This window comes from Ahaetulla prasina, chromosome 4 (assembly GCF_028640845.1).
Source record: "Ahaetulla prasina isolate Xishuangbanna chromosome 4, ASM2864084v1, whole genome shotgun sequence".
Taxonomy (NCBI): domain Eukaryota; kingdom Metazoa; phylum Chordata; class Lepidosauria; order Squamata; family Colubridae; genus Ahaetulla; species Ahaetulla prasina.
Window position 1 is genome coordinate 5,837,498 of NC_080542.1, and position 24,961 is coordinate 5,862,458.

The 24,961-nt window shown below is 51.0% G+C and overlaps 1 protein-coding gene across 3 annotated transcripts in view; it reads left to right on the forward strand.

Moving 5' to 3' along the window:
• Positions 1-24,961, forward strand: part of ACIN1 (apoptotic chromatin condensation inducer 1) — a 73,759-nt gene that overhangs the window by 31,328 nt on the left and 17,470 nt on the right. For 2 of the 3 annotated variants that reach the window (XM_058183923.1, XM_058183922.1), the window contains exons 5-9: positions 752-1,972; positions 8,510-8,752; positions 8,917-9,035; positions 15,054-15,195; positions 24,046-24,091. In XM_058183923.1, coding sequence (XP_058039906.1) covers positions 752-1,972; positions 8,510-8,752; positions 8,917-9,035; positions 15,054-15,195; positions 24,046-24,091 — 1,771 coding nt within the window. Of the gene's footprint in view, positions 1-751; positions 1,973-8,509; positions 8,753-8,916; positions 9,036-12,345; positions 12,565-15,053; positions 15,196-24,045; positions 24,092-24,961 lie in introns of those variants that run through there. The other variant, XM_058183924.1, reaches the window with a different exon arrangement.

The window sequence follows — 24,961 nt, forward strand, 5'->3', positions numbered from 1 at the left end:
TTTTGTGAGTGTCGGTGTTGTGGCCCGCCAGCCGCCAGCGGAACTGGCCACAGATTCAGACAGTGAGGAGGTTAGGGAGGAACATGGGCCAGTCCTGGAGTCTGGGGAAGGCTTTGATGAGGGCTCTGCATCAAAGGCAGAGAGGGGGCCAGGGCCGTCTGACAGTTATCAGCTGCCTTCGGAATCAGACATCAGTGAGGCAGACGAACAGCTGGAGCTTGTTCCCAGTGTGCGCATGCGCAGAGCTGCCAGACGAAGGGAACAGGTAAATAACAAGGGTCAACTCGGGAGTAAAGCCACAAGTGGACAATGAATGGCCCCTCTCAGAGGGAATAAAAGAGGAGCAAAAGGGGAGTGGAGTTTGCAGGAGACCATTAGTTCGCTTAATTGGTTCGTGATTCCTTGCCATCTTTTGAAGATATCGGCCTGGCAGCTCCCCAAGACAGATAAGGTCTGCGACTCTAAATTCTCCTTTGAAAGACTTTGCTGGATGTAAATGAGAAGAATTCACAGTAACTTAATAAAAAGAGGTTTTTGTCGGGACAAGGTAGTCTGTTTTGTGGTTTGGGGAATCCTAGGTCGGAACAGTCAGGCATGTGCGGCCGCTGCTTGCGTGGAGCTCACGCAGGGGGGTATACACTCGTCATTTCCGCAGCCCAGTTGGCAAACAGGTTCACAGCTTAGTAGTGAGCCACAGCCTCCAGGTTAGGGAACCCTGCCATACAGTAATCTATTCTCCCCTTCTTTTTAGGCCCGAGCGGTGAAGACCGCAGGCGGCGGCCATCCGCTGGTGAGTGAAGAGCGGGAGACTTCCCTTCGGAGTCGAAGAGCTGCCCAGCGGGTGCCGGTCAAAGAGGAGGAGGAAGAAGAAGAGGAGGAAGAAGAAGAGGAGGAGGAGGAGGAAGAAGAGGAGGAGGAAGAGGAAGATGCGCCCCCTTTGCTGGTCGGCCAGACGCCCATGAGACCAGAGGAGCCAGGCATGCCTGCTCCCCAAGAGACGGGCATGTTCCAAGCTTCCTTGCCCATCGTCCTGCAAGCCCAGCAAACGGAGACTCGCTCTCAGACGCCAGACAGCCCAAGCGGTGAAGCCGCTATGCCAGTCCTCGCGCACTTGCAGAGGTCAGAAGACGAGGAGGCTCAGCCTCGGGCGACAGACCCGGGAGAAAAGCAGCAGGCAGCTCTAATCTTGGGGGAATCCCCCATGGAAAAGGATCCCCTCCCAGATCCCCCGAAGAAAGTTGCACCCCAGTTACCCGAAGCCTTAAAAATGGAGACCAAGGAAGACCTGGACCTTCCAAAGGAGCCGAGGTCGACCGAAACTCCCCAAGAGGAGAAGGAGGAGGAGATGATAGAGCAGGGCGAGACCCCGGCGGCTGTCGTCTTGCAGAAGGAGGGCAAAGCCCAGAGCGAGGGGACCCCAGAAGCAGCCACAACCCAGGTGCTGCACAGCCTAGAGGAAGAGGCGTCTACGGCTGCGGCAACGCTGGTACAACCCTCTCCGTCTCCCCCGCAGCTGATAGAAGCACAACAGTCCCAACAAGATCCCCGGGGAGACGAGCCGCCTCCACCCCTCCTGACCAAGGAAGCCCCCGCGGGACTCGCCCCGGCGGAAGACGAAACCCCTCCTCAGCTCTCTCAGCCATCTCCCCCTGCTCAGGAAGCACCGGCTGCGCCCAGCCTGAGAGCCTCGCCATCCCCCGGGGCGCTTCCACCGCACCAGCCAGTACGACCCGGCAGCTCCCGCTCCTCTTCATCCTCGTCCTCCAGCTCCTCCCATTCTCGTTCCCGGTCCCCGGGCAGCTCGCCACTCCGCTCCCGGGCTAGGAGGACCCGCTCCGCTTCCTCCGAATCACCGGCTCGGAAGCGGCCAGCGTTGGAATCTCGATCCCGCTCCGGCTCGGAGCGGCGTAGCAGTTTGGGCTCCCGATCTCGTTCCAGCAGTGGGGGCAGCAGCAACAGCAGCAGCAGTAAGGTGAGTGGGCTCGGCGCTTTCTTCGCGCCCTCGACGACGGTTGCGTCTTTACAACCATGTCGGGAAATTTTACAGGTCTTCGACATGCAACAGTTTAATTAGTGACCACTGGGAGTTATAACAGCACCAAAAAAAAAAAGTGATTTGTGTTTCGTTTTTCACACCATTGCAGCATCCACCCATAGTCATGTCATCAAAACTTGGAGGCTTGGCAACGAGTACATATTTATGACGGCGGCAGTGTTCTGGCGTCACATGATCCCCCTTTTGCTTTCCGCTGAGCAACATCAATGGGGAAAGCCTGATTCACTTAACAACTGGGTTATTAACGTTAACAACTTTGTTTACTAACTTTAACCACAAATTTTGTTAGGGATTCACCTCACCAAAATGGCAAGAAAGGTCGAAAAATGGGCCAAAACCCACTTAACAAATCTTTCCCTCAGCGACAGAAATTTGGGGCTTAGTTATCATAAGTTGAGGACTACCTGTATGATCCTCCTCCTCCTCTTGTAACGACCCCATCATCCCTTGCGAGATGGAGTCAGGGCAACTGAATGGAGCCGAGTGTTTATCCGGCCGGATGCCCTTCCTGTTGCCAGTGCGGAGTTTTGTTCAGCAGATATATTCTCTCGGTGTATCCAGAGAGAGAAATATCTGCCTCTACCTAGGATCGAACTCACGGCCTTCTGATTGTGAGGCGAGAGCTCCACCTCTAGGCCACCGCACCACTCAATGAACGAACGAACGAATGAATGAATCATCATTTAATGACCCCATAATCCCTTGAAGGGTGGGCAACTGAATGGAGCCGAATGTTTATCCGGCCGGATGCCCTTCCTGTTGCCAGTGCGGAGTTTTGTTCAGCAGATATATATTCTCATTGTGCCCACAGAGAGAAATATTTGCCCCTACCTAGGATTGAACTACCTGTGTAGACATGCTCTATGCATACACTCAGCGACAGAGAAGTTGTTGTTCAGTTGTGGTCGTAAGTCGAGGACTAGCTTGTATAAGCGTAGCTCTTTGCTAGCAAGGCTGCATTTTGAACCCAGGGCCTAGAGCTAGCGGCTCTTGCTTTGAAATCAGAACCGCAGGAACCTTGCGGGACCTTGCCACTCAAGCAAGGCTCTTTTTGAAAACAAATTATATTTTCAGGGGCTAATGAGATCCTTTAATGTAAAGAAATCGTTGGATTTTAGACACCTTCCCACTCGCTTGCCCGCTCAAGCGTTTTCAAGTTTTGCGTCTTTAAAAAGAAGATGCATTTCACAGCTTACCAAAAAAAAAATATATATATATGAGGCAGGGAGTTTGGTTTAAAGAAAAAACGAATTCTTTAAAAGAAAAACTAATTCTTTTCAATTTGAGAGATGCTATCCTTTCGGTCGTTTGTCTGACACGAGTGTCTTCAAAGCCAACAAATTTCCGTTAAAAGGCTCGTTAAACTATCTCCAGAATTTATATCCAGTCATTGAAGTTCAAAAGTCCAGCCATTTTTTTTTTTTTTAAAAAGGCATCTTCATTTAATGGCTTGGCATCGCTCGAATCTATTGAAAGTATAACAAACTGCAGAGGCCTTATAAGATATACCTTCCTTTCTGTGTGAAAAGTGTTTGGTATAAGGCGACGGAGACTTATCTAATTCTATACATTTGATGAAAACGTTGAAAAACGTCCTGTTTCCTCTTTGAAAACGTTAATTCTTTCTCAAAACGTGCGTCTGTAGATTTTTCAGCTGATTCCGTGCAAAATCCACAGAATTAACCAGGGATGGGATTCAGCTGGTTCGAGAAAACCGGATGCTAATATTTATATCTGGTTTGCCGAACCAGTAGTTGCAAGGACTGGCTGCCCTCCCCCCTCCTCCGAGGATTCTCTATGTGGCCCATTTTGGATGCCAGGTAAGTTCAGGCCTGCACAGAGGCTCAGGGAGGGCAAAAAACGGGCCTTCCAGAAGTCCGGAAACGAGTCCGTTTTCGGCCTTCGGAGGGCCTCCAGAGCCCAGGGGAGGCTGTTTTTGCCCTCCCGAAGGCTCAATGCAAGCCTCCGGAGCTTGGGGAGGGCAAAAACGCATACACACACACACATACACACACCCGTGGTGCAGGAGACCAAGTAGGCCATGGTCACTGTTCTGTCTCCGTCCCCACTTTGGAGTAACGAGCTGGCCTACAGCCAGTAGATTCAAGGCTCCTATCAGTCCTGGCAGAGAAAATGCAGCTGCCTGCCAAAAAAGTTCAAACAGAGTAAAACTTCAGCTCACTTCGACACGGTTCTGCTAATTTGCTTCCCGTAGAAATGAGAGCAGTCCCAAAGCTCCTGTCGTGTCCCACTCCTCCGCTGACGGCCGGGTCAGGGAAATCCGAATCAGGCGTGCCTCTGCAGCTCTGCCAAAGTCCTAGCAAAGTCCTCAGGGCAGGCAGGAGACCAGAAAGAGACTTCAGCAAGATATGTTTAGACTTTGCCTGACTCAGAGAATGCCAGAAAGCAGATCCTTTATATAGGCCATGGGGTGTGGCTCCATGACTCAGCACTTATCCAGGCCTGCCTCTCCCTTCCTTCTGTTGCCTCCGCCTATCAAGTCTTCTGACACGAGGGTCACTCCAGTCGGCAGCTGTTGGTAATTGACCTCCCTCAGGCTCACATGCTGTGGAGGAGGGGGAGGGGTCTAGTTGCTCCGTTTGCCTGGGCATGGAGCCAGAGCTGGGGGCTGGAGGTATTTCCTCCTCTTCAGCCTGTCTGGGCATGGAGCCAGGGCTGGGGCCGGGAGGCATACTAGGACATTCCTCCGGAAGCAGATAAGAAGGCCCCAGTTGTGGTGAGATCAGACGAGACACAACAGCTCCTTATATATCCTGTGGTGATATATATCCTTTTGATGACGCTGCCTCTCTAATCTTCTGAAGCGCGGGTCAATCCAAGCTTGATTATTATTATTGTCAGCTGGGTCTGAAGGCGTAGCCTGAGGAAGGGAGGAATCGGGATGACGGCCTCATTACGTCCTCCGACTGGCCTGGTTCTGGCTCCTGGGGCCGGGCCAAAGGAATTGGTGCTTCTGAGGAAAGCCTTCCCGGCCCTTCTCCCTCACTCTCAAGAGTCACTTTCGGGCATGGGGCCAGGTCCAGAGGCTGGAGCCACAACAGTCACCATGGCCACGCCCACCCAGCCGAGAGCCGGTTGCTAAAAATTTTTTGAATCCCACCCCTGGAATTAAACCTTTATTCTGTGAGCTTGGTGGTTTTCTTGCAGACGTTTCCTGACCCAACTAGGTTACGTCATCAGTGCTAGAAGGGAGTAGGGTTTGTGGAAATGAGGACGAGGACGATGACTGGTGCTTTCCCCTTGTGCTCTCCGAGCTTGGGGTGGGGTTGTCTTTTTAAAGACATTTCATGACCAACCTAGGTAACATCATCAGTGCTGATGGGATGTTAGTGCTGGCACTGATGCTGTTTCCTAGTTTGGATGTGAAACGTCTACAAAAAAACCACCCCAGCTCAGAGATCACCAGGGTCCCCCGCAATTCGCCCCTGAGCTACATAATATGAGTCCTTGACCTACAACCACAATTGAGCCTAAAATTTCCATTGCTGAGTTAGTTTTACGGGTTTTCTTGCCACGGTCGTTAAGTGAAGCTAGTAAACATGAGTTGTGAAGCCAGTCCGGTGTATCACGTCGACTTTGCTCGCCAGAAGGTCACAAAAGGGGTCTGTGTGTGTCACATGAACGTGAGTCAGTCAAGCGTCTGAATTTTGGTCCTGTGATCGAGGGGACGCTATGACGGTCATACGTGCGAAAAACGGTCCCGAGTCACTTTTTTTTCAGGGCCCTTGTAAATTTTGAACGGTCCCTAAATGAAGCGTTGTAGGTTGAGGACTACCTGAATTCTCTTCTATAGAAAATGAATGAATGAATGAAAAAAGGAAGGCAGGCAATGAGGGGGAGGAAGGAAGGAAAAGGGAATAAAGTAGAAAGAAAAGGAGAGAGGAAGAAGGAAGGAGGAGGAAGGCAATGGGAGAAGGGAGGAAGTAGAAAAAGAGGAAAGAAGAAGGAAGGACAAAAGAAAGAAAAGAAGAAGAAGGAAGGACAAAAAGGGAAGAAAGAAAAGAGAAGGAAGGGGAGGAATGGAGGAAGGAAGGAAGACAATGAGGGGGAGGGAGGAAGGAAGGGAATAAAGTAGAAAGAAAAAGGAAGGAAGGAAAAAGGAAGGACGAAAGAAAGAAGAAAGAAAAGAGGGAAGGAAGGAGGAATGGAAGAAGGAGGGAAGGCAATGAGGGAGGAAGGAAGGGAAAGGGAATAAAGTAAAGAAAAAAAGAAAGGAAGGAAGGAAAAAGAAAGGACAAAAGAAAGAGAAGAAAGAAAAGAGGAAGGAAGGAGAGGAAGGAAGGCAATGAGGGGAGGAAGGAAGGAAGGAAAAGGGAATAAAGTAGAAAGAAAAGGAAGGAAGGAAGAAGGGAGGGTGGGAAGGAGGGAGGAGAGGAAGGAGGGAGGGGAGAAAGAAGAAGGAAGGAAGGAGGGAAGGGAGGGGGAGGGGTCTAGTTGCTCCGTTTGCCTGGGCATGGAGCCAGAGCTGGGGGCTGGAGGTATTTCCTCCTCTTCAGCCTGTCTGGGCATGGAGCCAGGGCTGGGGCCGGGAGGCATACTAGGACATTCCTCCGGAAGCAGATAAGAAGGCCCCAGTTGTGGTGAGATCAGACGAGACACAACAGCTCCTTATATATCCTGTGGTGATATATATCCTTTTGATGACGCTGCCTCTCTAATCTTCTGAAGCGCGGGTCAATCCAAGCTTGATTATTATTATTGTCAGCTGGGTCTGAAGGCGTAGCCTGAGGAAGGGAGGAATCGGGATGACGGCCTCATTACGTCCTCCGACTGGCCTGGTTCTGGCTCCTGGAGCCGGGCCAAAGGAATTGGTGCTTCTGAGGTAAGCCTTACCGGCCCTTCTCCCTCACTCTCAAGAGTCACTTTCGGGCATGGGGCCAGGTTCAGAGGCTGGAGCCACAACAGTCACCATGGCCACGCCCACCCAGCCGAGAGCCGGTTGCTAAAAATTTTTTGAATCCCACCCCTGGAATTAAACCTTTATTCTGTGAGCTTGGTGGTTTTCTTGCAGACGTTTCCTGACCCAACTAGGTTACGTCATCAGTGCTAGAAGGGAGTAGGGTTTGTGGAAATGAGGACGAGGACGATGACTGGTGCTTTCCCCTTGTGCTCTCCGAGCTTGGGGGTGGGGGTTGTCTTTTTTAAAGACATTTCATGACCAACCTAGGTAACATCATCAGTGCTGATGGGATGTTAGTGCTGGCACTGATGCTGTTTCCTAGTTTGGATGTGAAACGTCTACAAAAAAACCACCCCAGCTCAGAGATCACCAGGGTCCCCCGCAATTCGCCCCTGAGCTACATAATATGAGTCCTTGACCTACAACCACAATTGAGCCCCAAATTTCCATTGCTGAGTTAGTTTTTACGGGTTTTCTTGCCACGGTCGTTAAGTGAAGCTAGTAAACATGAGTTGTGAAGCCAGTCCGGTGTATCACGTCGACTTTGCTCGCCAGAAGGTCACAAAAGGGGTCTGTGTGTGTCACATGAACGTGAGTCAGTCAAGCGTCTGAATTTTGATCCTGTGATCGAGGGGGACGTTGCGACGGTCATACGTGCGAAAAACGGTCCCGAGTCACTTTTTTTTCAGGGCCCTTGTAAATTTTGAACGGTCCCTAAATGAAGCGTTGTAGGTTGAGGACTACCTGAATTCTCTTCTATAGAAAATGAATGAATGAATGAAAAAAGGAAGGCAGGCAATGAGGGGGAGGAAGGAAGGAAAAGGGAATAAAGTAGAAAGAAAAGGAGAGAGAGGAAGAAGGAAGGGAGGGAGGAAGGCAATGGGAGAAGGGAGGAAGTAGAAAAAGAGGAAAGAAGAAGGAAGGACAAAAGAAAGAAAAGAAGAAGGAAGGACAAAAAGGGAAGAAAGAAAAGAGAAGGAAGGGGAGGAATGGAGGAAGGAAGGAAGACAATGAGGGGGAGGGAGGAAGGGAAGGGGAATAAAGTAGAAAGAAAAAGGAAGGAAGGAAAAAGGAAGGACGAAAGAAAGAAGAAAGAAAAGAGGGAAGGAAGGAGGAATGGAAGAAGGAGGGAAGGCAATGAGGGAGGAAGGAAGGGAAAGGGAATAAAGTAAAGAAAAAAAGAAAGGAAGGAAGGAAAAAGAAAGGACAAAAGAAAGAGAAGAAAGAAAAGAGGGAAGGAAGGAGAGGAAGGAAGGCAATGAGGGGGAGGAAGGAAGGGAAAGGAAATAAAGTAGAAAGAAAAAGGAAGGAAGGAAGAAGGGAGGGTGGGAAGGAGGGAGGGAGAGGGAAGGAGGGAGGGGGAGAAAGAAGAAAGGAAGGAAGGAGGGAAGGGAGGAGGGAGGGAAGGAATGGAAAGAGAGAAAGAAAGAAAGAAAGTCAGTCCTATATTTCACCTTAACCCACCCAGCCTTTTCGGAGAACCGAGAAATGTCAAAAATTCTCTTTTTTTCTCTTCTTTTTTTCCCCTCCAGTCCCGCAGTCGCGAAGCTTCGCGGGACAGCACCAGCTTTCCCCCCGCCAAAGAACCCTCTCTACCCGGGGCGCGGTTCCCGCCCCACAGCCCCAAAGCTCAGCACCAAGAGGGCCCATCCAGCCCCAGGGAAGAAGGGAGACGGACGCCCTCCTCCTCTCCTCCGAGGCAACACAGCCACACCCCACCACAACCACAACCACCAGCACGCGGCATGCAGGCCGAGAGCACATTTCCAAAACGAGTATGGGGGCGTTCCAAGAGGGGGGGGTTCATCTCCTCGGAGGGGGGGTGTCCCAGCTTCGCTTCAGCTTAGAATTTGGGGCGGGGGCAGAGGTGGCAGGCAGGAGACTCGGCCCTGTGGCCCCTTCCTGCTAAATTAACCCTTTCCCCCCCCCTCCCCAATAGGGCAGCCCAGAGCCCCTCTTTCCGACGGAGGGGTCTGGTGTAGACATCGGGGGCGCCGCCTCGGAGCCGCCGCGCCCGATCGAGCTGCTGCGCCCGATCGAGCCGCCGCGCAGCAAAATGTGAGTATCGGGGGTGGGGGGGGAGAGCTGAGCCATGGTGGGGTAGCTCACTTGATTGTCTTACCTTCAAGGATGAGGTTCTTCAAAGAAGGAGCCACCCCAAAGGAGTCTCCTCCTTGAGGGGCGGCGGGGGTTGGACTAGATGACCTATAACCATGATGGCGAACCTATGGCACATGTAGCCATACCGGTGGACACGTGAGCTCAGGTCTGGTGTGCATGCACGCAGCGGCTAACTAATTTTCAGGACTTCTGGGCCCATCGGAAGTTGGCAAACTGGCCATTTCTAGCCTCCGGGGGTGGGGGGGTTGGGAAAGACCGTTTTTGCCCTCCCCAGACTCCTAGAAAGGCTCTGGAGTCTGGAGAAAAGCAAAAAATGGGACTTCTGATCCTACCATAAGTTGGCAAACGGGCCATTTCCGGCCTTCGGGGGTGGGAAAGACTGTTTTTGCTCTCCCCAGGCTCCTAGAAAGGCTCTGGAGCCTGGAGAAAAGCAAAAAATGGGACTTCTGATCCTACCATAAGTTGGCAAACGGGCCATTTCCGGCCTCCGGGGGGTGGGAAAGACTGTTTTTGCTCTCCCCAGGCTCCTAGAAAGGCTCTGGAGCCTGGAGAAAAGCAAAAAATGGGACTTCTGATCCTACCGTAAGTTGTCAAATGGGCCGTTTCGGGCCTCCGGAGGGCCTCCGGTGTGGGGGGAAGGCCATTTTCACCCTCCCCAAGCTCCTAGAAAGGCTCTGGAGCCTGGGGAGAAAAAAAAACCGGGCTTACCAGGCCCACCGCGCCATCACGTGCCAAGAGTAGGGGGGAGAGGGGGTGTCACGCACGTGGGGGGTGGGGCGCATAGAATTGTGGGGGTGGGCACGCGACTCTCCTCCCTCTCCCCTCTCCTGGCACGCGATGGCAAAAAGGCTAGCCATCACTGACCTATAAGGTCCCTTCCAACGCTGTTAATCTGTTAGACTTGGGAAGGTCAATCAGTTGGGGCAGCGGGGCACCCCAAAAGCGCAGGAGACAACTCTCAATGGACCAGAACATACCAAGTGAAACCAGAACTCTCACAAGGCACAAGCAGAACGGCTGCAGGGAAGAGGTTCGAAACCCGATATTGCTGCGAAACTGACCGGACCGTGGCCTGTTCCACTGGGGCCAAGTCATTTTTTGGGCGTTTTAAGGTGTCCGGCCAGGAGGATCCCACGCAGGGGTGACTTCACTGTCCTTTCTCACATCCCAGGGTTGTGATTCAAGAGGGGGATATATTTTTTTTAATTCATCCCACTACAATTATTACAGTTATTAGGGTTGGCTAAGACGCTGAGGTTGTCGAGCGAAAGGTTCGAGTCCCTAGCGCTGCGTAACAGGGTGAGCTCCCGTTCCTTGTCCCAGCTTCTGCCAACCTAGCAGTTCGAAAGCCCGTAAAAAATGCAAGTAGAAAAAATAGGGACCGCCTTTGGTGGGAAACGAACCGGTGTTGTGTCCGCCCTTGGCGTTGAGTCATGCCGGCCACGTGACCACGGAGACGTCTTTGGACAGTGCCGGCTCCTTGGCTTTAAAATGGAGACGAGCACCGCCCCCTAGAGTCCAGAACGACTAGCACATACGTGCGTGGGGAGCCTTACAATTATTTGCAATTTTTAAAAGGGTAGCCCCCCAAATTCTAGCCCGAATTAAGTAATTATAGGGTCGGGCCACCCAACTCCAGTGGTCCAGATCCCAGATCGGCCAGATGGGCCCTGCGCAGAGGGTGGATCCCGTTTCCTGGAGAGGGGGGGGGGAGCCGCCTTCAAGGCCCCCTCCCCATGCCCAAAAGTTTACAGGCACCCTCCTCATCCGGAAGGTGCCCTCCCCATGTGCGAAGCTTAGTGCTCAAACTCTTAAGGGAAGGTTCCTTCATGCTTGACCGGTTGGATGGGGACCTGGCCTTTAAAGGGAAGGCATCTTGCAGCCTCCTAAGGGAAGGTTCCTATATGCTTGACCAGTTGGATGGAGGGATGGATTCCTGCAGCCACTAATGGAAGGTATCTCTGTGCTTGACCGGTTGGTTGGATGGAGGGAGGGAAGGATTCCTGCAGCCATTAAGGAAAAGTTCATGTGTGTTTGACCGGTTGGATGGGGATCTGGCCTATAAGAGTCCATCCTGCAGCCACCTAAGCGGAGGTTCCTGCTGTGCACTTGACTGGTTGGATGGATGGATAGGGTGGAAGGGGAGAAATGGGGTGTCTGGCCTTTAAAAGGGGACCCCCCCCCTGCAGCCTTTAATAATGAAAGGTTCCTGGGTGCTTGACCAGTTGGATGGGGGCCTGGCCTCTAAGAGAAGTGCTCCTGCAACCTCCTAAGGGAAGGTTCCTATGTGCTTGACCAGTTGGATGGAGGGATGGATTCCTGCAGCCACTAATGGAAGGTATCTCTGTGCTTGACCGGTTGGTTGGATGGAGGGAGGGAGTCCTGCAGCCATTAAGGAAAAGTTCATGTGCGCTTGACCGGTTGGATGGGGACCTGGCCTATAAGAGATGCATCCTGCAGCCACCTGGTTCCTGCGCGCTTGACCAGTTGAGTAGGGGCCTGGCCCCTAAAAGAGATGGATCCTGTGTGCTTGACAGGTTGGTTGGTTGGTTGGTTGGTTGGTTGGTTGGTTGGTTGGTTGGTTAGTTGGTTGGATGGGGTGGGCGGGGGTGGGGAATGGGGTGTCTGGCCTTTAAAAGGGGATGGATGCTCCCCCTGCAGCCTTTAATAATGGAAGGTTCCTGCGTGCTTGATTGGTTGGATGGGGGCCTGGCCTCTAAAAGAGAGGCCTTCTGCAGCCTCCTAAGGGAAGGTTCCTGTGTGCTTGACCAGTTGGATGGAGGGATGGATTCCTGCAGCCGCTAATGGAAGGTATCTCTGTGCTTGACCGGTTGGTTGGAGGGAGGGATGGAGTCCTGCAGCCATTAAGGAAAAGTTCATGTGTGCTTGACCGGTTGCATGGGGGCCTGGCCTCTTAAAAGGGATGGATGGATGGATGGATGGATGGGGAAAAATGGGGGTGTCTGGCCTTTAAAAGGGACGTCCCCCCCCCGCAGCCTTTTTATAATGGAAGGTTCCTGCTGGGCGCTTGACCGGTTGGATGAAAAGTTGGTGGTGGGGGGGGCCTGGCTCTTAAAGGGGACGCCTCCTGCAGCGCCCACCCACCTATGCCGTATTGGGGGAGGGAGGGTCCCTCCTTCCCCCCTCCCAGCTTCGGCCCCGCCCCTCGGTGAAGGGGAGGGGGCTTTCTCCTCCTCCTCCTCCCGGGGGCTGCCGGGAAAAAAAAAAAAGGGAGGGAGAAAAAAAAAAGGAGGTGGGGGGGAAAGAAAGGAGGCTCGGCGCCCGGCAAGATGGCCCCGCCGCCCGTCCGCGGCTCCGCTTTTGCGCCGGGCCCCCCGCCGTCGCCCGGGCCCCCCTCCCGGCCTCTGCGCCGCCCGCGGGACTGCTGAGAAGGCGGAGCCCCCAGGAAGCCGAGCCCCGATTTTTTTCCCCCTCCGGCCATGCTGCTCTCCGAGAGCAAGGGAGGGTGAGACCGGGAAGGGCCCCCGGCTGGCCGGCCTTGGCTGCCTCCGCGGCCCCCCCTCCCCAATCCCTTCTTCCTTCCCTTCCTTCCTTTCCCTCTCCTGCGCCATTCTCTCCTCCCTCCCTCCCTCCCTCCATTCATTCATTCATTCCCTCCCCCTCCTCTTTCTCTCTCTCTCTCTCTCTGCCTCCCCTGCTCTTTCCCTCCCCTTCCCCTCCTTCCTCCTCCTGCCCTCCATTTTCTCTCTTCCTCCAGCCAAGCTCTCCCCCACCCTCCCCAGCGCCTCGGCCCTTCCTTTGACAGGGGCATCAAACCCCTTTCCCCCCATCGCTTTCCCTTTCTTCTTCCCAGGAGGTCTCCCACTTTCACTGCGGGGGTTCCTCCCCTCCCCTTTGCTTGCTTGGCTGGCTGTTTCCCTTTCCTTCCTTCCCTCCCTCCGTCCTTTCTCTCCCCTCCCCTCCCCCCCTTGCCCAGTCTGGGTCTTCTGCCTGCCTTCCAGCTGCTTCCTCCTCTGCCCCTCCTTCCCTTCCATCCATCTATCTTCATCCAATCTCTTATTTCTCTCTCCCCGTCCCCATCTCTATCTCTTCCCCATCTCTCTCTATCTCTTATCTCTTCCCCTTCTCTCTATCAATCTCTATCTCTTTCCCCATCTCTATCAATTTCTATCTCTTTCCCCATCTCTTATCAATCTTTCTTTCCCCATCTCTCTCTATCAGTCTCTTTCCCCATCTCTCTCTATCTCTTTCCCCATCTCTCTCTATCAATCTCTTTCTCCCATCTCTCTCTTTATCTCTTTCCCCATCTCTCTCTCTCTCTCTTTCTCTTCCCCATCTCTCTCTATCTCTCCCCCATCTCTATCAATCTCTTCCCCATCCCCCATCACTTATCAATCTCTAGGAGTCCTGGCCTCTGCTTGTTTTCCAGCTACTTCCTCCTCTGACTCCTCCTTCCCATCCATCTCTCTCTCTCTCTCTCTCTCTCTCTCTCCCCTCCTCCCCAAGTCTTGGCCTCTGCCTGCCTTCCAGCTGCTTCCTTCGCTGCCCCCTTCCTTCCCATCCATCTATCCATCCATCCATCATCCAATCTCTATCTCTTCCCCACCCCACCCCAGGAATCCTGGTCTCTGCCTGCTTTCCAGCTGCTTCCTCCCTCCCTCCCTCCCTATCTATCTATCTATCTATCTATCTATCTCTTCCTCTCCCCAGGAGTCTCGGCCTCTGCCTGCTTTTTAGCTGCTTCCTTCTCTGCCCCCTTCCTTCCCATCCATCCATCCATCCATCTCTCTCTCTCTCTCTCTCTCTCTCTCCATCCAATCTCTCTCTCCTCTCCCCCAGGAATCCCAGCCTCTGCCTGCCTTCCTGCTGCCCCCTCCCTCTGCCCATCTCTCTCTCCCTCGCTTTCTCTTTCTATCTTTCTCTGCTCCCCACCCACCCAGGAGTCTAGTCCTGTGCCTGCCTTTCAGCTACTTTCTCCTCTTCCCCCTTTTCTATCTCCCTTTCCCCATCCATCCATCCATCTGTCTTGTCTATCTATCTACCTATCTATCCATCCTCCTCCCCCAGTCCAGGTTCTTTGCCTGCTTTCCGCTGCTTTCTCCACTAGATTCTCCTCCCCCTCCTCCTCCTCCAGGGCTCAGCCACGCATCCTTTTCTCCCCCCTCCTTTTTTTCCCCACCGCCTGCCCTTTTCTCTGCAGAGATATTTTTTTCCTTCTTCTCCTCCTTCCCCCTCCCTTCCCGCTCCCTCTTTCCATCCCGCACGTGTGTGTCTGCTTCCCCCCCTCCCCACTCTCCTTCCCTCTTTCTGCCTCTCTAGCTGCCGCTTTTCTGCTCCTGGCCCTTGGGCGGTCACCCCCTCCTCCCCGCCCTTCCCCTACCCCCCCCCCAGCAACAGTAGGGGGGCCCCCAGGACGAGGAGGAGGCGGCCCGGAGCCCCGGCCGAGATGATGGGGTTGTGGGTGGGTGGGCTCTGAGATGGGAAGGCTTTGGTGTAAATGACCGGGGGATGGAATATGCGACATGAAAGGAGGTACAGGTGGGTGGTTTGGGGGAAGGGGCTTGGCCATTTAGGGGGTCCGGCCTGGGTACCTGCTCACCCTCCCCCACCCCTCATTTGGACGGGAGTGGGGAGCTTGGAGCCAGCCCTTTGAGCAGCCCTTGTGTTTTGTTATGTGTGTGTGTGGGGGGTGTTACTCCGAAATTGGGGAAAACATACTCCAAGGATGCTTGGGGACGGAGAAGTCACCTTTAGATGGGCCGCAGTGGAGGAGACGAAGGAAGGCCGCAGCGTGTAGCCAGGAAGTGAATGAAAGTCGGGGCTGCTATGGGGCAGAGGTTTTTTTGGGACTGGGGGGGGCCAGAAACCCCTTGTTGTAAAGGCGGCTGCCCTTCCCGATAACAGCCAGGCACCCCTTTGTCCCCTCGCGACTCCCCAGTCCCCCTTTCCCTCCCCCACTCCAATTATCGCCTCTCCCCTCTTTTTTTCACGCAGCGAGGAGAAGCAGACGATGTCGATGGAGCTGTCGGAACCCCCGCCGGAGAATGAGGCCCTGGAGCCCGGCGGCCCCGAGGATCAGCCCTCCGCAGAGCCTCCGGGCCCCGAAGCGGGCCCTGAAGACGAGGAGAAGAAAGAGGTAGTGTGTTGGGAGGCGCCCTTCAGCAGCATAGAGGCGGGGGGGGGCCCTAGGGGGCATCCATCTGAGCGGCTGGGGAGGATGGGGTTTTCTTGGGGCAGATGAAGGGCCGTTTATCACTACAATGGAGGGCAGGTGCGATGGGAAGGGAGGAAAGGCCTGGCGGGAAGAGGGGGGGGGTTTCAGAATGCTTGGTGAGATCTAAGCCCCCCAACCCCTATCAAAATCTTTCCACTAGCGACTTGGCTCCTAAGCGTGACACCTCATTTGTAGGCAGGGGAATGTGGGTGCAGCACAATTCACCTTTAATTTTTTCCCCCCCCAGAATGTACAATTCTGCTTCCTAAGAATTTCCATTTGGGTGTGCTTTGGGGGAAATCGTATTTCTCCCCCCTCGCGTTTAATTTTACATAATAAAATCACTGCAATTGGAAAATACGTGAGGCCTATCGGGCTGAGAACGAGGAGAAACGCAAAATCAGCCTTTGGTGCCGTGTTTTTCAACTGTTGTCGCTTAAAAGACAGGGGGGGGGACTTCAACTCCCAGAATTCCTCAAGCCTTCAAAAGTCGAAATCCGTCATGCCGGCTGAGGAATTCTGGGATTTGAAGTCCACACGCCTTAAAGCAAGCTGGCTGGAGAATTCTGGAGAAGTTGAAATTGAACCGTCTGAAAAGCATGCCGGCTGGCTGGGGAATTCTGGGAGTTGAAGTCCACACGTCTTAAAATGGCCACGGTTGACAAGCACTGCACCAATGGCTAGCAGAGAGAGAGAGAAAAAAACCACTTCTTGCCTTTTTAAATTTTTCTTGGCTAGCAAAGCACCTGCATTCATGTCCCAATTTAGGGCCAAATTATATCCCAATAAGAGAAAATATTGCAATATTGACATGCAAGAATTCAGAATCCGGGGGGGGGGGTGTTGGTGGTTATGGTTTTATTTTTTTTGTCCAGTCCGGAGGCAAAACCTATATTCTGAGTCTGATGCTTCTTACATCCTCCCTGCCTTAAGCCAAGATTGGTTTGAGTTTCTTCAAAGCAGGGAATATCCCCAGCCCTCCAGCCGGTCCCTTAAACCAGGATTCCTGCTCTCAAGCACATTTTGGCATGCTTAATTATTTTTTGTGTGTGGTGATGGTTGTTTACTATAGATCCATTGCAAAGATTTGGTTTACCCTTCGGCCATTGCTGATACTTTGGCCTCTGTCCCCTGTGTTGTGTAAAGAGGGGAGGGGGGTTGAGTGGGTTTTGTGATAGGAGGGGGCTGGGAGGTCTGGGGAGTGGGGGATTGAATACATTTGTGCGCCCGCACGTACATATTTTGCACTCACGACTCAGATCCTGGCTTTTCCGTGCTGCTGAGGAAGAGAGGGGTGGGTAGGGACAGGCCTTGCTTCTCCCCTCACCCTTAAGATAGCTTCCCACAACCCCCTCCTCCCCCGTTGACATTCTCCTCTGGACTCGTTTGTTCTGATCCCCGTTTTAAAGAGGCATCAATCTACTGGGAATGCGAAAGAGAGAGAGAGAGTGAGAGAGAGAAACCGGAGAGAGAGAGAGCGTGGACACGTTTGAGCAGGCCGCAGCCAGGCGTCGGTGAAGGTGGACTGGAGGAGGAAAAAAAAAAAGAGATTTTGGAGATGATCTTCCTTGGCCCTTCCTGGAACTGTTTTCTGCCTTCGTTCGGCGGAAAACCCTCTGTACATCCGTAGCCGTGGAGAGAAACTGCCTCTCGGAGTCCCACCTGCTCCGGGGGGGGGGTCGTGCTTCCGAAAACTTGATGGTGCACCTCAACTGGTTCCTTGTTCATCGCCAACGTCCGGGAAAACTGCAGCTCTTTTGGAAGGCCACCTGGTGAAAACTCGGGCCAGCCTTCGGAACGAGGTGTCCAAAAGACAGTCACGCAACACGTCAACCTGTTCCGTCACCTCCCCGAGGCAGTTTGAAGCCACATCTCCTTCACCGTCCCGAGGAAGGCTTCCTCGCACGATGAATTCCCGGGACCTTTCTTGCCCTGAGAAGAGCTATCCAAATTCTTCCGATCTTTGTCACCGATCCCATCGCTCTTACAATCCCACTGGCTTCCCTGATTTGGGGGGAAATTTCGGCACCTGAGTGACTTTTCCATCCGCCAATGGGGAGTGTCCCCCCCCCCCCGTCGCCAAATCCTTAGGAACCAGATTGATACCAGATCCAACATTCCACCTATTGATTCCTGAGACCGGGCTCCAGAATTTGTGGGGAAGAAGTTCCTCTGCCTTCCGTAACGCTGCGGGTACGCAGAGGTCTTCGACCCGTCAGCAGCGGCATCTCGCACAAGTCCCACACTTTCTCCACCAGCCCCACGTAGGACCTGTTTGTGGCTTCTTTTTTGGGGAGGCACCAAGGCTTGCCTAAATAGGACTTGGCGCGTGGAGCGTCCCACAGACCCCGGCAGTCTTTCCATATCGAGGACATCCTTTGCGGTGTGTTATTTCTTCCAAAACAAAAAAGAACAAGGACTGTCAGATTCTGTTTTCATTTGTCGTTGGGATGTCTGCCCCGATTTGTGAATTTTGGTTTTCACTGACACTTTCCACTTAAAAAGAGAATCCCCGCCACGAACCGGACAGTGCTACATCCTGCTGTCCCGACGGTCCGCAGCCGCCTGCTGAGAACTGACGATGCCTTGATCCTCATGATGTTCCCCCCCCCCCTTTCAGCCCTTGTGGGGGGGGTGACTTCTGTCTCGCCCTCTCTCTTCCGGGACACTTTGACTTCCGACCACCAGCCAATCAAGCGCTAGGTTCCTACCTACTACCTACCTACCGGCCAACCAATCAGCACCTCTCTTGTCACCCAGCCCAACCAAGCACGCACCTTTCAGGCCAGGGAGGGCTCGTTCCGATTGGACCAGCCGTTGCCTAGATACAGCGCACACACACTGAGGTGTGATTGGCTGAACAGAAGACCCTGCCCCAGGTGTGAGAGGGTACCTGGAGCGCTTGTCCTAATTTTTTTTTCTTTTTCTTTTTTCTTTTCTTTTTTTTTTTCTTCTTAAAAAAAGTTTTTTTTCCTTTTCTTTCTTTTTGTTATTTTTTGGGCTTGTTTTCTTTCGTGTTCTTAATTTAAATAGAAAAAAGAGAGAAAGGGAGAATTGGAACGGCCAGGCGGGCGGGGGGTGGCGGATGGATGGATGGGTCCCGTTAACGGTTTAAAATGGAGGGGTTTCCCCCCTCCTCAGCTTTCTTTGTTTCTTAAATGATGGGGAGTCTTGGGACATTGGCTCAGGAGGTGCATTTCTCTCCCACCCCTCCCCAAATCCTTGTTCAGCGTGACCCCTCTGTTGACATTGGGGCGACCCGTGGTTTCCATTCACCTGTCTCTTTCGAGGGACACCCGCTGTTCAGCCATGAAGTGGAGAATAGCCGAGTTGGAAGGGACCTTGGAGGTCTTCTAGTCCAGCGGTTCTCAACCTGTGGGTCGGGACCCCGTTGGGGGTCGAATGACGATTTGCCAGGGGTCGCCTAAGACCATTGGAAATATGGAAAGTATACTTGAGAGTCGAAGAATCGCGCTCCAATGGTTGACTCCACAAGCCAGCGGCAGGCTCTTCAAATCGCTAGCCGAATTCGGCTTCAGGCGCGATGAATTAAAAAAGAGAGAAATCTTTGCTCTGATGTCTCCCTCTCAAGCCAGCTGCAATCACTCCCAATCGCTAGCCTAATCTGGCTTCAGGCGCCATAAACTTAATAGGGGAGGAGTCTCCGCTTTAATGCCTCCGTCCTCAAGGCAATCGCAAGCAGTTCAGATCGCTAGCCAATACGGCTTCAGGCGCGATAAATTCAAAACGAAAATAATTTTACGGTTGGGGGTCGCCACATCGTGGGGAATTGTATTAAAGGGGTCGCAGCACTATAAAGGTTGAGAACCACTGTTCTAGTCCAACCCGCTGCTCGGGGGGAGAGTGAGGCTATCCTAAATTAAAAAAGGGGGTTCAAAAAAGGGAGAACCGCCACAAAAGTGAGGAGCTGAGCGAAATATATTTTTTACAGAAATGCAAATATCTCTGTGCCCCCCCCTTCCCCCCCCCCCCAACTTGGTGCGAAGAAACGGCATAAGACCCCTGAAAAGCCTCATGGATCACAAATCTTTTGTTGTGTATGTTGGCTGAGTTTAGCTTGGTTGCTTTCTTGTGGACGTTTCATTACCCAAAACTAGGTCACCTGACCCATCTGTTCCTTTAACGACCATTGAAAGTTACGACGGCCCGGGGGGAAAAAAAGTGACCTAACACCCATTTTTCACATTTACGACCTTCGCAGCGTCCTCGTAATCGCATCATAATTCAGATGCTGGACAACTGCTCGTATTTTTGACCGTGATCCTCTTTTGTGACCTTCCGACAGGGACTCACCAGATTCACCTCAGAACCGTGTTAGCAAGTTAAACTAATGCCGTGATTCCGTCAGGGTTCAATTCTTTTTTACAAAATATTTTTTTAAAAAAAACAGATATTTACATTTTTGGTAAAACCCTCACTCCATGAATCTGCAAGCTGAGGTAAAATGCACTGCATGGAGGCATTTGCACAATTTCGCAGCAGAAATGACAGTTGCTTGTTGAAAAAATTACGATTTAAATCGAGTGGCTTTAAACTTAGAACAATTAATAAGTGGAACGACTTGCCTTCAGAAGTTGTGAATGCTCCAACACTGGAAATTTTTAAGAAAATGTTGGATAACCATCTGACTGAGATGGTGTAGGGTTTCCTGCCTGGGCAGGGGGTTGGACTAGAAGGCCTCCAAGGTCCCTTCCAACTCTTATGTTATGTTATGTTATGTTAAATCAAACCTTTATTTACTACCGATTTAAATCAGGATTTAAATCGGCTTGATTTCAATCAAATCCAAACCCTAGATTCCCTTAACAACTGTAGCAAGAATGGTCGTAAAACGGGGCAGAACTCACTTAAACACATGTCTCAACGGCGGACATTTTTGGCTCAATTATGGCCGTAAGTCGAGGACTATCTAGAAACCAGCCAAGCTCAAGCCCATGGATTTCAACCCCGAGCTACAAATATTCTCCTTTATTAGCATATAGTCCGATTTGCAAAATGCTTCCTTTGACACACACACACCCTAAAAAAAACCAACCACCATTGCCAGAAAGCAGAGGCAGGCAGGAGTGGAAATAATTTGGCCTGAGACAGACGGAATTTTCCGGTTCAATTTCCCACCTGGTTTTGCGCGAGTCTATAAAATTGGCGTGGGAGAGGAACAGTTCCTTGAGGGTGGGGAAAAATCAGGAATTGTGCAAGCCGTCAAGAATAACAAAAGAGTTGGCTCCTCAAGCAGGAGACCCCTACACGCATTCCAGACAAATGGTTGTCCAATCTCTTCTTTAAAAAGGGATGGAATACGTGTCAGGAAGTATCTCCTTCAATCCACAGGTAGTCCTCGACTTCATGACCAGCAACGGAGCCCAACACTTACGTTGCTGAGTGAGAAATTGGATCAAGTGAGTTTTGCCCCGTGTTTCGACTTGCCACAGTTTTTAAGTGAATGGTTGCTGCCGTTGTTCAGTTAAGTCACACGGTCGTTAAGTGAATCGGGTTGACCCGTGGATTTTGCTCATTGGAAGGTCGCAAAAAAGGAGATCGTGGGACCCCGGGACGCTGCGACCGTCATAAATTGGGAGTCAGTTGCCAAGCATTTGAATGTAAGTCACGTGACCATCGTGACTGCAACGGCCGTAAGTGTGAAAAACGGTCCTAAGTCCCTTTTTTTTGTAACCGGTCACTAAGTGAACTGTTCTAAATCAAGGACTACGTATACTCAGGGGTGAGGAACTATGCCTTTTTATGACTCGTGGAATTTAGCTCCCAGAATTCCTGAGTCAGCCATGCTGGCTCTGGAATTCTGGGAGTTGAAGTCCGCAAGTCTTTAAAGGGGCCATAGTTCCCACCTCTGAACGATTAATTAGGATTACTTGAAGAATGTCTGAATAAATGCTGAATAAATGCTACAGCTGGGTAAAATCTCTCCAAAATAGCCAGAGGAATGAAAAGGCCCAATTTTTAAACCTAATCTGACGTCATCATTTGATGGCTTGTTTCAAAATGAGTAAGCCGTATTTGAAAGAATATATATATATTCTGGGGTTTTCGTGGGTGTTTGTATGTAGGTCTTTGGTTATTCGGGTTTTCTCCTGCGTAAAATTGGAGGTTTCTTGGCGACGTTTCGACGAAGTCTCATTCGTCATCTTCAGGCTTCAGCTTCGTGCTTCTGGGAGCAATGTGTGATTGCAGCTGTTTCTTCCTTTTTAACTGCTAGTGGGGGTTTGAACTGATTGGGTGGGAGCTTGGCTTTGCTCTGATTGGATGGGGGTTTTTTTGTGCTCTGATTGGATGGGGGTGTGTCCTGTTTGGGTGGGGGCTTGGTTGTGCTCAGATTAGTCTGAGTTGCAGGGGGATTTGAGCTGGTGAGCTGCACCGCTGCTGCCCGGCCCCGTTGCTGCCCGGCCCCCCAGCCAATCAGAGCACAAAAGAAACCCCATCCAAACGTCGCCCCATCCAAACGTCGCCAAGACACCTCCAATTTTACGCGGGAGAAAACCCGAATAACCAAAGACCTACACACACACACACACACATATAAAATGTAGGGAAAACCCACTGCTAGCAATTCTTTAGTATATCCTGTTTCTGTTTTTTAAATTGAAATATTTTTGCCCGCTTTCTGGATTTTTAGTTTATTTATTTATATCTATCTCTATCTATTTGTCTATATCTATGTGAAATATTTTTGCCTGCTTTCTGGATTTTTAGTTTATTTATCTATATCTATCTATCTGTCTATCTCTATATATTTATCTATATCTATGTGAAATATTTTTGGCCGCTTTCTGGATTTTTAGTTATTTGTTTATCTATCTGTCTTATCTATCTATCTCTGTATATTTATCTGTATCTATGTGAAATATTTTTGCCCACTTTCTGGATTTTTAGTTATATATTTATTTTTATATCTATCTATCTACCTATTTATTTATTTATTTATTTATTTGATTTTTATACCGCCCTTCTCCCGAAGGACTCAGGGCGGTGTACAGGCAAGATAAAATAATACAATATACAGATTAAAATACCATTTAAAAAACTTATTTAAATTAGCCTAAAATTAAAAAATTCCCATACTAAAAACCCCGTTTAAAAATTGATAAAAAATAAAATTCAATTTAAGACAGCCCCGCACAAATAAAAAGATGCGTCTTCAGTTCGCGACGGAATGTCCGAAGGTCAGGTATTTGGCGTAAACCCGGGGGAAGTTCGTTCCAGAGTGTGGGAGCCCCCACAGAGAAGGACCTTCCCCTGGGGGCCACCAGCCGACATTGCTTGGCGGACGGCACCCTGAGAAGTCCCTCTCTGTGAGAGCGTATGGGTCGGTGGGAGGCATGTGTGTGTGTGTGTGTGTGTGTGTGTGTGTAATGTGTGTGTGTGTGTGTGTATGTATGTGCAAAAACATTTCAATTTAAAAAAAGAAACAGGATATACTAAAGAATTGCTAGCAGTGGGTCTCCCCCACATTTATGTGGGCTTTCAATTCCCATCATTACCAGTCAGTGCAGGAAAGGGTAGGCTGGCTGAGGATAATGGTACCTGTAGTCCTATGCAGCTGAATCCCAAGGATTTGGGCCTTCCCCCGACTTCAGCCTTCGCTGTCACTCCAGCTTCCTTATTTTTTATTTTCATTAAAAACATCCAGTTTTCTTTCCATAATACAGAAGTAAAGAAACGCTGAGGAGAAACTATGAAAAGCAGGAAATACAACCGTGGAAGTCTTTTTTAAAATTATTATTATTAAAACCATTCCAAAGCAAATCTATGAAAAGGATAGTTAAAAATACTGCTAAAATAATGAAAATCAACTGTTGTGTTTCTGAATAAAAAGGGGATCTGAGTAGAACTGGTCATTTTCCCTCGATTCGGTGCCACAACTAACAAAGCTGTGTGTTTTACCCACTGGTCACTAGCGGGACTTAAATAAATGATTTAGTCTTAAATAGATGATTTAATCAATTACATTTCCAAACTTGTAGCTCCAGAAACGTTTACGCCTATAAAAGAGAATTATTTACAGCTCAGGGTTGAGCTGTGCGCTTAATAATGCTGCAAAACCTCTCTCCTTTCTAACGCTGATGACATTACCTGGCTTGGCAACGAGACGTCTGCAAGGAAACAACCCCAACCCGCAGAACCGTGTTCGATTTCTCGTACCCGTGAGGACTAGAAACCCTTTTTGAACATGGTTTTTTGTGTTTTATTTTTTTTCCCCCCCTGTTTGACCTCCCGAAGGGCCAAATAGAGCAGGAGTCTCCAACCTTGGCAACTTTAAGCCTGGAGGACTTCAACTCCCAGAATTCTCCAGCCAGCTTTGCTTTGCTGGCTGGGGAATTCTGGGAGTTGAAGTCCACCAGGCTTAAAGTTGCCAAGGTTGGAGACCCCTGAAATAGAGAATGTTCTAAAAGGGTTTCTAGTCCTCATGAGGGAATCCCACTCCCAAGTATTAGGGAGGCAGGATTTTGCCCTCTCCACTTCATTGCTGAGGCAGCCGGGCACCCCTTTGCCCGTTTTCCCCCTCCCACACTTCATCTGGGCCCCTCCATTATTTAGGCCTTCTCTCCCACCCCCACCCCTTGATGTCCCTCAGATGCGACGGCCGCTTTCCAAAACCCCGATACTGACTTTACTTCCCCCTCTACACGGGGTTTTCTTTCTTTTGTCTGTCCTTCTCCCATTTCTCCCCCTCTCTTTCTTTCTCTCTCTCTCTCTCTTTCTTTCCCTTCCCTTCTTCCTTCCCTTTCTCCACAGGGTTCGGCTCAGCCCAAGGCCTTCAAGAGGAAGATCTCCGTCGTCTGTAAGTAAAAGGGGCAAGGCAGTCCACCCGTTGAGCGCAACTTTCACTTTGGTGAGACATCGGAGGAGGGTTGGAGGTCCTCTGGTGTCCCACCTCCCACTCCTGAAAGCAAAAGTCTCCAAACTTGGCAAATGTAACACTTGTGAACTTCAACTCACAGAATTCCTCGCCTCGGCATTGCTGGCTGAGGAATTCTGGGAGTTGAAGTCCACAAGATGCCATGGTTGCAGACTGGCTGAGGCATTGTGGGAGTTGAAGTCCATAAGTCTTAAACTTGCCTTGGTTGCAGATTGGCTGAGGAGTTCTGGGAGTTGAAGTCCACTTGGTTGGAGACTGACCGAGGCATTGTGGGAGTTGAAGTCCACAAGCCTTAAACTTGCCTTGATTGGAGACAGGCTGAGGCTTTGTGGGAGTTGAAGTCCACAAGCCTTAAACTTGCCTTGGTTGGAGACTGGCTGAGGAATTCTGGGAGTTGAAGTCCACAAGCCTTGGTTGGAGACTGGCTGAGGCATTATGGGAGTTGAAGTCCACAAGTCTTAAACTTCCCTTGATTGGAGACAGGCTGAGGCATTGTGGGAGTTGAAGTCCACAAGTCTTAAACTTGCCAAGATTGGAGACTGAGGAATTCTGGGAGTTGAAGTCCACAAGTTGCCATGGTTGCAGACTGGCTGAGACATTGTGGGAGTTGAAGTCCACAAGCCTTAAACTTGCCTTGGTTGCAGATTGGCTGAGGAATTCTGGGAGTTGAAGTCCACAAGCCTTGGTTGGAGACTGGCTGAGGCATTATGGGAGTTGAAGTCCACAAGTCTTAAACTTCCCTTGATTGGAGACAGGCTGAGGCATTGTGGGAGTTGAAGTCCACAAGTCTTA